Source organism: Oncorhynchus nerka, linkage group LG25 (genome assembly GCF_034236695.1).
Source record: "Oncorhynchus nerka isolate Pitt River linkage group LG25, Oner_Uvic_2.0, whole genome shotgun sequence".
NCBI lineage: Eukaryota > Metazoa > Chordata > Actinopteri > Salmoniformes > Salmonidae > Oncorhynchus > Oncorhynchus nerka.
Window position 1 is genome coordinate 47,513,988 of NC_088420.1, and position 13,868 is coordinate 47,527,855.

A 13,868-nucleotide genomic window follows, 5' to 3' on the forward strand; every position below is an offset into this window, starting at 1 on the left:
TCAGCAGCGGCTACATAGTCAAGCCTATTACGCGCTCTGTCCCTCTGTCCAGGGTATACACATCGGTAACGTTGTGTATTTATTGCCCACTTGTTTGAGAAAATGTGAATGGGATCAAATATGGTTCCAACTTCCAGCTGACTGGGCTACCTAGACTTTATCAACACAAAATGATTAACTGGAATGAATCAATAAAACACAACAGCTGAGAAAGACTGACAAAGGCCTACAGGTACATAGGGCAGGACTACACGATGCAAACCAGCTAAAAGAGAGCTCAGCCCTGTGAGATGTATTGTCCAATCATGTTGGTTTCTCTGTGTCTGTGAACAAGTAAAGTACACTGTTGCTGCAGTTTGACAGGGTTTTCATCCTCCCCAAGGACAGGAGGTTTTTTTTAAACCATGTGACCTAATTACAAAAAATCTTGTGGTGCCACTTCTGCATAAGAGGAACTACTCAGATTGAGACAAATTGGTGACTGAATGGGTTCCTTTAATTTCTCCAGATACACTTGATTTATATAATACAGACCTTCAGTTAATGCCATTCAATACCTTTAATTTAGACAGAATGGAGATAACTGCAGAAATATGAAAAACATTTGAAACTTACAACAAAAAATAAACTAAATGTATGATTCGATGTAACATAGTGTTTCCTTTAACATTTATATATGAAAGAACATTCCCTGTTATCCACTTTTAAGTTGAGAAGTGAATACTTAGTTTCTGATTGACTTGGGTAATGACCAATGGGGCAGAGTTTTTACCGTCATTGTTAGTGCCGGTGCTGAAGAATGGATAAAGTTTAGCAGGTTTTAAAGCATAATTGGAGAAAGAATAGATATGAGACCTGTTGTCCACATCATAAAAGGAGACCTGACCCTGTTCATAATCAATATAAATCCCTATCTTCTGGGGTGTCTGATTAAGAAAGAGGAGGACAGGAAGCTTATCAAGAGCTATATACTCATTCTCATCACTCATCCATAGAGCCAGGTATCCATTGTCAGGCTCCACAATAGTCCTTCCCTTCCTGTTGATGGACTCTACTGCCACTCCTAAAACCCAGTCAGTCTTTCCTTCCACCTGCACCTCATAGTAGAATCTCCCCGAGGAGAAACCCTCCTTTCCTAGGACATTAACAGCAAAATCAAACCTTTGAGGGCCGTCTGTGACATTTTGCCGGAGATCTCCAAATCTCACTTGTTTCCCGTCTTCAGAGACGATGAGGTTGGGATGTGCTGTGTCAGGGTCCAGAGTCACATTCACTGCACACTTCTTGATCCTTCCCAACTCAGCAGCAGACAGCCTGTTCTCTTCACCATCGAGTGCTTCTCTCAGCTTGTTCACAGCTCTCCTCATAGCTCCAACACTGGGATCACTGTGAACGCTGACCTCAGACCAGTCGATGGTAGCCGGTGGGGTACAAAGGGATGGGAACATCTGGAGAAGGTGGAGGTGGTCTTCAGTGTGTGAGAGCTGCTCCAGCTCATTGCTTCTCTTCTGTAGCTGAGAGATTTCCTGTGATAGCTTTAGAATGTGCTCTAAAGCCCAGGTTGCTGCTGCTTCCTTGTTCTTCTCAATCTCCTCAATTACTTTTATGTAGGTCTTCTCAACGATCCTTGCCATTTCAGTCAGTAACAGCACTGTGTCCGCTTTCTCCCTCTCCACATTTGTCTCACTGTGTATTGCAGCGTGTGCGATCTCCTTTATCTTCTCACGTCGGTCCTGGATCATCAGCTGCATTTCCACCCTCACTTTTTGTACGTCCATCTCTCCACACTCATCCGTTATGTGGACGTAGTGGTTCTTGTCCTTGCAGAATGGATACTGACCAGTTTGGCCGCTTCCACAGGTGTGTCTGTCTTGTTTCATGCTGTACTCATACTCCAGGTCTTCCTCCTCATCATCGATCTCAATATCTTCTTCGAATTCCTCCAGAGTAGCGGTGCATGTCAGGCACACAGATAACAGCAGGTACAACAGGCTGGCATTCAGGGCCCTCCCTATGATATTGTTGTTTGGTGACATTTCTGGGAACAAGAAAACGCAGTCATGTTTTAGTCTAGTTTAGCTTAGTTTTTGTTCAGTCCATCTAGAATATGAATGCAAAGCCCCATTTAAGAACTGAAACTTTAATGACTGGTATATATCCATGTAGAGATAAAAGGCAGCATTGGTTACGTGTATTCTCTGGGGGAAAAAACTTTGCTTGGCCCATGTTGGCTCAGTCTGCCAGTCAATGACTTATGCATCATTAGCCTGGTTAAACTGAAAACATAACAGAGAGGCTAAATCTCAAAACTAACAAATCATTTAGAACAAAAGGGAGACCAACTCTATATTAATGCCTATAATTTTGGAATGAGATGTTCAAGAGCAGATGTCCACATACTTTGGTCATATAGTGTAGGTAACATGACTTGCATGGGATTTGTGCCTCAGAAAACAGTGCCAGGTCAAGCATGGATTGCTGTCATACCTTGTATACAAACACATACAAACACTTCTCACTCAGGACGTAAATAATAATTGGCATGCCAGTTGATCTCAAAATTGAATGTATCCTGGGGCATATTATTAGGATACTACCATGAAATAACATTTGAACTGTGTAATGTACTGTATAAAATCCACAATTTATCTAGAAAAGTTTGCGATGTCCAATCTATACATTACATTTCTATTAAATCTACAATATGTAACTTTTTAGGCGACACACCAAATTCATATTGAAATGTGAGATATACATCTTAAATTCTCACTGAAAGCAAGTCTAAGAAGCAGTAGATATGTTCTATGCTTGCTATTTCTATGCGTCTCGTTCTTAAGTTTTATTTTTGCGTCTTACCTTTAGCTTCAAACAGCTTAGAAGACAATTATTGGCTATGGAAAATATATTTCACAACGGTTTAGATGGTACAATGATTCTCTACATAATGATTTTTTTTTTTGTCACAAACTGAAATTAGGCGAACTATTAAAATTTTTGCAACCAGGAAATAGAGTGATTTCTGCATAGTGCACCTTTAAAGCGTTAAGAAATGTCCCCTTGGTAAATAAACTTGTCCACTCACCTGATTATGTGTTTGCCTCTAGTAATGTCTCAGTTGGCTCTCTTCTTTCACTTCACTTGAAAGAGGATTACTTTATATCCAGTACCTGGCCAGGATAGTTTCACTTTACCATAATACCCTGACGTCAGTCATACCAGCATAAAATATGTATTTCCTCCTCCTCCCCTTCTTATAAAGAACTATTGCATAAAATCAACTTAAAGGAACTCAAGTTAAATATTAACTTAAGTCGGTGCACATAGCAAAGCACATTATATAATTTGGACTTAATACAACACCCTAAATCATCAAACCACTAGTTCAGTGAACTAAACCACTGACTCCATGGCAGCCCAGTATATAGGACATGAGGCCCTAATGAATCATTAGCTTTATGGAGAGCTGAAGACAGAGGACTAGGACACATCTCTTTCCTTGCAGACACACACATCCTTATTTACCACATGGCTGCCTGGAGTTTGACAGGTCCTATGTGGTTCTTAACAGTTTTATGCATGGATGGAGGCTGAGAGGCAGCACTTTTCAGTCAGGTGTTGCAGCGCCGCTCCATCTTTGATTTAGTTTAATAAAATATATTGACGTAAAGCGTTAAAACGAGGCAAAGTGCAGTTCTTTAAAAAAAAAAAACAGTTTGACGATTTATCAATTTGCTCTCATTTTCACTTTCAATTCACATCGGAATGCTGCTGCAGGCTCTGTGCGTGTCTTGACTAATCCGAATTCACAGAAATCGCAGCTCTCTCCACTTTCCTCCAGTATTTATTTAGCAAGGATGATAACACGTCACTATCGGCAGACACAAGCAAATACACTTACATAAATATAGCAGTCTATACACCTAAAAATGTGCAATCTGACATGAAGTATTGCAGGGTTCCCCAACTGGCGGCCCGCAGGTCCTTTTATTTAGCCCCATAAGTTAAAAATATATATAAAATAGAGACGTGATCGTATAAAATGTAAGCAAGGTTTAGAAATGATTATGTTTTAGTCAAACATATCCATTTGGGCTCCTTGGGGTCATTTGGCAGTGTACAAATTATTTGTAATTATGTTCCGGCTCCCGAACATCCACTCTTGAAAAGAATCTGACAATTGCTAAATCTAGTTGATGATCCCTGATGTATTGCATGAAAACTAGACTATTTGTCAGTCTGTTCAGCAGCGGCTACATAGTCGAGCCTATTACGCGCTCTGTCCCTCTGTCCAGGGTATACACATCGGTAACCCATTCCCAATGCTACCAAATACTAATTGATTGTATGTTAACTTCTGACCTACTGGGAATGTGATGAAAGAAATAAAAGCTGAAATAAATCATACTCGCTACTATTGTTCATTTCACATTTCACATTCTTAAAATAAAGTGGTGATCCTAACTGACCTAAAACAGGGAATTCTTACTAGGATTTAATGTCAGGAATTATGAAAAACTGTACCTTAATAGAAAATGACTCAAATGAAAGTCACCCAGTAAAATACTACTTGAGTAAAAGTCTAAAAGTATTTGGTTTTAAGTATACTTAAGTATCAAAAGTAAATGTAATTGCAAAAATATATTTAAGTATCAAAAGTAAAAGTAGAAATAATTTGAAGTGACTTCTATTAGGCAATCCAAACAGCACCATTTTATTTTATTTTTTAATATATATACGGATAGTCAAGGGCACACTCCAACACTCAGACACAATTTACATATGAAGCATGTGTGTTTAGTGAGTCTGCCGCATCAGAGGCAGTAGGGATGACCAGGGATGTTCTCTTGAAAAGTGTGTGAATTGAACCATTTTCCAGTCCTGTTAAGCATTCCAAATGTAACAAGTACTTTTGTGTGCCAGGGAAAATGTATGAAGTAAAAAGTACAATATTTTCTTTAGAAACATCCCACAGAGGGATGTTTACCTATAAACGCTTACCTTTGACCCCGAAAGTTAAGCGTTTATAGGTAAACATCCCTCTGTGGGTGTTTATGTTCAGGTATTTATGTGAAGCTTTATCCACCAGCTATCTTCTGCACCAGCTATCTTCCAAAGAACCATGGAGGGAGTTCTGCAGGGGATACCCAAAGTAGTGGTTTACCTCAACGACATTTTTGTCACAGGAGTCACCAAGGAGGAACATCTCATAAACTTGGGTGAAGTTTTGAGGAGGATGGAGGACGCCGGTCTCCGGCTGAAGAGGAGCAAGTGTTAGCTGTTAGCTGATGAAGTGCAGTACCTGGGTCACAAGGTGGATGCCAAGGGGTTACACATTGTCAAAGCTAAAGTGAGCTAACGTTACAGAGCTGAAAGCCTATCTAGGCTTACTGAATTATTATAATCACTTCCTCCCAAACCTCTCTACACTCTTAGCTCCTTTGCATAAACTGTTAAGGAAGGATGTCGCCTGTAAATGGTCAGAAAGACAGGAAGAAGCTTTTGCAAAGTTAAAGGTGTTACTGCAATCAGCTGAAGTGCTAGTGCACTACTCAGCAGACAGAGATCTCGTCTTATCGTGTGATGCCTCATCGTATGGTGTGGGGGCGGTGCTATCACACCGGATGGAGAATGGTGCAGAGAAACCTATCGGGTTCATGTCAAGAACTTTGTCGCCAGTGGAGATAAAATACTCTCAGCTGGACAAGGAAGGACTGGCTGTCATATTCGGAATACAGAGATTCCACAGGTACTTATACGGGAGAACATTCACTATTGTGACCGACCATAAGCCTCTGATCTCTGTTCCATGAACAAAAGCCAGTACCACAAATGGTCTCTCCAAGAGTTCAACGATGGGCTGTGTGGCTCAGGGTCTATGATAATTTACAAACCAGGTAGATATCTTGGGAATGCTGATGCTCTGAGTAGACTGCCCATTCCAGAAATCATCATTCAGGAAGAAGAAAATGACCAGGTTCTGATGATCGATGTGTTGGATGATGCACCGGTGAACACAGCACAAATCAGGCAATGGACTTCAAAGGATGTGACGCTATCACAAGTGCATGAATTTATCCTGAAAGGATGGCCTACAGTGACAGAGCCTCAGGTCATGCCTTACTACACCCGCCGTTTGGACTTGAGTGTTCGAGATGGATGTGTTCTGTGGGGTTCAAGAGTAGTTATCCCACCACAAGGGCGGGGTATGCTACTGAAGTTGTTGCACCAGTTGAATCCAGGTATGTCGAGAATGAAAGGCCTAGCGAGGTCATACATCTGGTGGCCAAAGATGGACCACAATGTGGAAAAGGAGGTAAGCCAGTGAGCAGATTGTCTTAGTAACAGGAAGTCACCCCCCACTTCGCCATTCCATCCATGGGAATGGCCGGAAAAACCATGGACACGACTACATGTGGACTACGCTGGACCTTTCCCAGGAAAATGTTCCTTGTGCTGATTAATTCTCATTCAAATTGGATGGATGTTTACCCCATGAACACGTCGACATCGTACGCTACGATTGAGAAGTTGAGACAAAGCTTCAGTGTTCTGGGATTGCCTCAAATGTTGGTTAGCGACAATGCTACTTGTTTTACAAGCACTGAATTCACAAGTTTCATGAAACAAAATGGAATTCAGCATGTAACGTCGGCCCCTTTTCACCCATCTTCAAATGGATTAGCAGAACGTGCGGTTCAGACCTTGAAGGAGGAAATGAGGAAGATGCAAAGACCCAGGATTGAAACAAAGGTGTCAAGATTCTTGTTTAGCTACAGGATTACTCCTCAAGCTACAACTGGGTTGTCACCTGCAGAAATGTTGATGTCAAGGAGGTTAAGGTCAACCTTGGATCTCATCAAGACCAGACCTGAAAGTGAAAATACAACAAAGGCAGTGGAATCAAAAATGTAATCATGACAACTGAGCCAAACTCAGTTTCTCACCTGGAGATGATGTCTATACAATAAACTATGGGTTTGGTCCTAAATGGATTCCAGCTACCATTGAGAATGGCTCAGGACCAGTATCCTATACTGTGATCATCAGAAGTGGACCAAGACTAAGGAGACACGTGGATCAGATCCGAGCTAGAATTCCAGTTCCATCCGGGGATCTGGATCAATGCTTAAACAAGCAGGACAGGACATTGGAACATTCCCCAAAGTTGCAGCTGGACAAACCACCTGAGACCAACAATGCTCAACTTCCTGAGATCACCAGTCCGGGACAACCTCCTCCTGTGAAGTCTCCACAAAAGGACTTTGTTTCACCATCAAGGGGTGAAGAGCTGGTGGCGTCAGCTACACCACCTCTGAGACGCTCTATTAGAGAGAGACGTCCGACAGACTTTTTCAGATCCTAATGGAAATCATGTTTGAAAAAATGTAAATATGAAAACAGCATAGCTCAGAAAGGAATTAAGTTGGGTTATTAGCTTTTAAGGGGGGTAATGTAGTAACCTGGCCTATTTATGTTTACCAATAGATGGAAGTATTGACTCAAGACAGGGGTTTGCTTTCCGCTAGCTGTAGCCATTTCCTATGTCTGCCTATATAACCGTGATTTATGAAGGCTTCAGGTAGCTGCCAGGTGCATTAGAGAATGAAGTTACAATTAAATACTTAACCGTACTTACGAGTCATCAATCTAATACTCCTCTAAGGATACTACACTCACCATAAGGCGATAGTTCTACTGTATATAATGAGTACAGCGACTGCAATATTACAACTTTTTCGGCTGGTGGAGGTCCTGTAGAACCATGTCCAGATAAAGCGTCCGGGGTGAAAACGTTGAATGAAAAAGTAAAGCGAGGAAAAAACTAAGACGTCGGTAAATTTCAAACGAAAAGTTTGGCACATAGCCAAGTAGTGTTGTGGAATATTCGGTCAATCATATTTCACAAATACCGGAGCACGTGTATTCAAATAGACTTGTATTACAATATAACAAAAGCCGAGCTGGTTCATGAAACAACTCCCTTGCCAATCTTGGCAGACTACTTATACATTTTTCCTCCTTACTCATAGTAACTTAATTTTTATGCTGATGATACTGTTATTTACTGTTGTGCCTCGTCTCTTACAAAAGCTTTCCAGAACTTGCAAACTGCTTTTATACTATTCAACATACCTTGCTGTCAATTGAAGCTTATCCTCAACACTGACAAAGCTAAACTAATGGTGTTTTCTAAAGCAAGAAATAGACCTCTGAACCTTTCACCTATTACGACCTGTCAGGGCAAGGAGATTGAGGTTGTAACCTCATATAAATATCTTGGAATTTTAATTGATGACGGCCTCTCTTTTAAATTGCATATTCAACAACTTACAGGCTGAAATTGGGATTTTATTTTAGGAATAAGGCCTGTTTTTCTTTTGAAGCCAGAAGGAGGCTAGTAATCAGCTACATTTATGCCTTTACTAGACTATGGGGATATTTTATATATGAATGCTCCCGCTCAGTGTTTGAGATCAATTGACACCCTTTACCATGGCACATTGAGATTTATTTTAAACTGCAAAACCCTTACGCACCACTGTACTTTGTATACCAGGGTTGGCTGGCCTTCTCCAGTCAATCGTAGGCTCAGGCACTGTTATACATTTATTTCCAAAGCCATTTTGGGTTTACTACCTTTTTATTTGTGCATTTTTATTGTTCAGAAATGTGGTGGGTACTCTCTTCGTTCACTGGACTTTATCCTGCTAACTGTTCCAAATGTCCGAACTGAATTTGGTAAAGGCCTTTTATGTACTCTGCGCCATCGTCTTGGAACGCCTCACAAAATCATTTTAAACTGGAAGAACTTGTCCTGATTGGTATTTTTAAATCACTGATTAATGATCTTGAGATTGATTCCCTGACCTGTCAAAGTTTTTAATTTGCTGTTTTTGATTTTGTGATACTCTTTGTGATACTCTTGTGAATTCTATGGTTTTTACTAGATTACTTGTAGTTTTTCACATTGTCTGTCATTTCTGTAATGACTTGGTGCTGCCTATCTTGGCCAGGACGGTCTTGAAAAAGAGATTTTAAATCTCAATGAGCCCTTCCTGGTTAAATAAAGGTAAAAAAAAAATACAAATATTTTAATATCCTCTTAAAGCATCATACCCTCTGACATTTAGCCATCGTTATCTTATTGCCTTGCACTAAGTTTAATTTGGTTTCATATTAGGGCATGGATAGAGCCACAGCAATAGTTTCAAAAATGTACTCACCTTAAGCCAAGTTCATGCATGTAGGACCATAGTAACAGTCCTTGGCACTTTACAGAAATAACCATACATGTCGTCTTGCTAACTCCACTGAAAGGGACACCCATGTTCTGGAAAAGACCCCAAGAGGTGTAACCATAGCAACAGTAACATAGTTGGCCATAACACAGTTACAGGAATAACCAGCCGTGTCCACACCCCAGACAGGTGCATGTCTAATGACCCAGGGCACATATAGAGTGCACTAGTTTTGCTGACTAACCTGAAATGTATAATGGCCACACATGTTCTGGAAATTTCACAATAGCAGCAACAAACAGCACAACAGCATGGAGACAAGTCCGGAGATTGAGGGCAGAGCAATAATTCATTATTATTGAGCAAAATGGGTAAATATATCCTGATATTACTTTTTGTCCATATTGCCCAGCTCTAGTGAAATGTCCAAAATATTATATCACGACAATTTTCTAATTTTGGATGGTATGGCAGTATTTGCCAGTATTATAAGTTTCTAGTTCTAATATGTTTTATGAGTAGTGCATGGATGGCAATACATTCTAAATGTTTTATACTTATTAACCAAACTAGGACAAAACTGACAGTAATGCAACGTGAGACCAGTTGTAGTTAAGAGTATCTTAGCCTTTATGCCTTACTTTCATATTTTACATTGTTCTATTGTGCTTTTACCAATGGCAAAAGTACTTTATCTGAAACCTTCTAAGAGCAGCCCATAGGCAACAGCATGCAGGAGGAGATGAGGAGGAGGGTTTCTACTGACACAGGCTGACTTTGCTGAAGGGCACAGTAGGACAGCAGAGCCATGGCCTTCTTTAGCGCTTGACATGTCGCCTCTCTCGCTCTCTCGCTTGGGGTAATTGAAGCTAGGGTGATGGAAAGGGTCCAGGAGTTGCTGCCATTGCATCATGCTGATGAGTCACGGCAGTGGCGGAGTGGCCTTACAGGGCATCTTGTATTAAAGCCTCCTTCCCTCTCCTCCTTCCAGCCCACTTCATCTCTGTGTTCTGGCCCTTTTGCACTGTTACCACTGCCGCGCTCAAATGAATCAATGGCAGGGATGAACATCGGAAGTGTGTGTGTGTGTGTATGTGTGTGTGTGTGTTTGTGTGTGTGTGTGTGTGTGGTAGGGTCAGGGTCAGCATTCCTCCCCTCTAGGGCACATTTCCCAGCTGAGAGAGATATACACATGACACAGTTAGAAAAAGCTGGTACAATCTGTTACAAAAGGATGTGTTAGTGAATGAACTAAAGCAATCTAGCCCTTTATCTTGCCTCTTAATGAATAAAGATTTGACTGTGATAATATCACTCCCATCCATTACGATTCTGCTGCCATTTTGAACCAGTTCTTGTAAAAGAGATCTTATCTCAATAAGATCAAGCTAAATAAAGGTTAGATAAGATACAATCCTACCTTCTGACTTGTTTGTCACAGATGTGATGTGTGTTGGAGTTAATGCTGTGGTGCTCTAGTTAGGAGTGGAGAGGGGGAATGCTCTCCTACTTGGCTTAGGTGAGCGTATCATTACATCCCTGTGCCTAACCTCATGCCCACCCTCTCTGTGCCCATGCTGGACCACACAGAATGAGCATCAATAAGTGATGGCCATTCTGGGCTCTGGTCCAGGCGTCCCTCTTATCAGTGGTGGGATGATGAGCAGACTGGGGCCAAATGTAATTGCTTCAACGAGAGGAGCTAAACACTGGCTTTCTCCTGTCTGACCTTTAAAATGAACACAGCGTGTACACAGACTACAGACAACACAAGGTGGGAGGGAAAACACTGAATATGAGATTGTTGTTGTGTCTGCTACGGATTTGGTACCATGAGTGTAGGTATTACTATTTTCTGTAAAGCTTTTCCTGTTGATGACAAAAGCACAAGAGACATTGTACAGTACATTGAGTATGGTTTATGGGAAGGATTTTGATGTGACTTGTTAAAATGAAACCAAAACCGAGATAGAGATCTATATATTTGCGTTTTAAAATTGATTTGTTAATTAAGTCTAGCTTGTAATCCTGGATGTGTAGCTAACAGTGGTGTTTATTCATACAGGAGATGCCAGCTTTTAAATGTTAAAGTTCAAATGAGAACAATCTACTGTGTTAGAGAATAATAAAAAGCATATCAAATAATTGTATCTTTCGTCTCTCTTGGTTTCATAACTGAACAAAAATATAAACGCAACATGTAAAGTGTTGGTCCCATGCTTTATGAGCTGAAATAAAGATCCCAGAAATGTTCCATACACACAAAGCTTATTTCTCTCAATATGTTTACATCCCTGTTAGTGAGCATTTCTCCTTTGCCAAGATAATCAATCCAGCTGACAGGTGTGGCATGTCAAGAAGCTGATTAAACGGCATGATAATTACACAGGTGCACCTTGTGCTGGAGACAATAAAAGGCCACTCTAAAATATGCAGTTTTGTAACACAACACAATGCCACAGCTGTCTCAAGTTTTGAGGGAGTGTGCAATTGGCATGCTGACTGCAGGAATTTCCACCAGAGTTGTTGCCAGAGAACTGGATGTTAGTTTCTCTACCATAAGCCATCACCAACGTCATTGTAGAGAATTTGGCAGTATGTTCAACTGGCATCACAACCGAAGACCACGTGTAACTAGGGCTGTGGCGGTCATGACATTTTGTGAGCCGGTGATTGTCAAGCAATTAACTTCCAGTCTCAGGGTAATTGACCTTTAATTAACATAAACATGTTTAGCATCTCCTTGCTTCCACACCTTTGGAACATCTACATTTGAACAATTCTAATAAATCCATGTAATATAGCCTAGACCATCACAATAAAGACGTTAGTTATTTTTGACAGGTCTAAAGAAACATGACACATGACACCCCAACACCATCACACCTCCTCCGCCGTGCTTCATGGTGGTGCTTCATGGTGGGAACCACACATCTGTTCACCTACTCTGTGTCTCACAAGACACGGCAGTTGGAACCAAAAATCTCAAATTGGGACTAAGGACGGATTTCCATTGGTCTAATGTCCATTGCTCGTGTTTCTTCTTATTATTGGTGTCCTTTACTAGTGGTTTCTTTGCTTAATTGAGAGACCAACAGTATAGCCTGTCTTATTGGCACCAGCGGAGAGCATCAGAAATACCCCCAGTGAGTATATAGTCACTATTTATCATTGTTGACACAGTGCTACTTAAAAGTTAGTTTTTGCACAATGATTTCCTCCTTCAGTTTAGATGGACGTCATATTCTATTTGTGTCTCCCCTCTAGTAGGCCTATTATATGATTTATGAGATCATATGAGATTATATGAGATCATTTGTATTGATATGTTTGTCACTGTCAGCGAAGTAGGCTACCTTTTGTCCTAATAGAAAGGAGTCTGCTAATGTCTCCAGTCACATATAAAGTGTAGTAGAATTGCATGAAATGTGTTTATAGCAGGCCACATGCAAAGAAAGAAGAAACGTATCTGTTATAGCCTCGGCCTACTCTATATGCTGTACAGGCTCAGCCATGCGTTGTCCATTCTTGCAAACATGGATGAGTTACATTATTATCCTAAATGATGACTGTCCAATCTACTCATCACATTATGAACAGTAGGCTATCTTACATAAGTCTGCAAATTAGATTATGCATACAATGCTTTATTATAGAGTTGCTTCCCCAAAGATTGAAACTCATGTGCCGCCTATGTATGCCAGTTAGGCTACACCAGATGTAATGTTTAATATTAAGAATTGAGCAATAAATATGGCATCACCAGAAAGCTGTGATCCTCTTTTAAATAGTGGCCAGTCAAAACTCTGGGTTTATAAGAACACATGTTTCACTAGGCTCTGAAGGCTATGATAACGGAGCAAAGTACAAAGAGATCATTGATGAAAACCTGCTCCAGAGCACTCAGGACCTCAGACTGTGGCGAAGATTCACCTTCCAACAGGAAGCCAGAGCCCAGACTTGAACCCGATCAAACTTCTCTGGAGAGACTTGAAAATAGCTGTCCAGGGATGCTCCCCATCCAACCTGACAGAGCTTGAGAGGATCTGCAGAGAAGAATGGGAGAAACACCAACAAATACAGGTGTGCCAAGCTTGCAGCGTCATACCCAAGAAGACGCGATGCTGTAATCGCTGCCAATGGTGCTACGACAAAGTACTGAGTAAAGGGTCTGAATAGTTATGTAAATATGATATTTCATTATTTTTGTAAATTAGCAAACATTTCTGAAAAACTCTTTTTGTTTTGTCATTATGTCGTATTGTGTGTAGATTGATGAGGGGGAAACAACTATTTAATCAATTTTAGAATAAGGCTGTAACGTAACAAAATGTGGAAAAAATCAAGGGGCCTGAATACTTTATGAATGCACTGTAACTGTTTGTTACATGCAATATGCTTTGTGGACTCCCACGGACAGATGTTTTGTGATGAAACAAATGTGTGGTTGAATTTATTCTGCTGTGTGCTTTTATTGTCTCGGCCTTTAGGCCTATATATAACGGTGGCAAGGCAAATGAACTAACAGGTTATAGAGCATACAATGCTATTATCACAACACATAGGTTGTAATATGGCTTTTTTTCTGGTTTGGCCTGCCCAAGGATTGTACCCACCGCTACTGGTAGC

The 13,868-nt window shown here is 40.7% G+C and overlaps 2 protein-coding genes across 3 annotated transcripts in view; one reads left to right on the plus strand and one right to left on the minus strand.

The window, feature by feature from the left end:
- Positions 1-13,868, plus strand: part of bicd1a (bicaudal D homolog 1a) — an 80,727-nt gene that overhangs the window by 35,229 nt on the left and 31,630 nt on the right.
- LOC115109589 (pyrin-like) lies at positions 475-9,318 on the minus strand. 2 transcript variants are annotated; one of them, XM_029634664.2, is made up of 2 exons: positions 9,225-9,318; positions 475-2,038 (listed from the first exon to the last, which is right to left on the minus strand). In XM_029634664.2, exon 2 carries the CDS (start codon positions 2,034-2,036, stop codon positions 705-707), a length of 1,332 nt encoding a protein of 443 aa, XP_029490524.2. In that variant the 5' UTR covers positions 2,037-2,038; positions 9,225-9,318; the 3' UTR covers positions 475-704. The 2 variants fall into 2 exon arrangements, with proteins under 2 accessions (XP_029490524.2, XP_029490523.2); XM_029634663.2 differs by lacking the exon at positions 9,225-9,318 and adding an exon at positions 3,083-3,208.

Coding starts and splice junctions, on each gene's coding strand:
- LOC115109589 (XM_029634664.2), bottom strand. CDS start 2,036: ATGTCACCAAACAACAATATCATAGGGAGGGCCCTGAATGCCAGCCTG.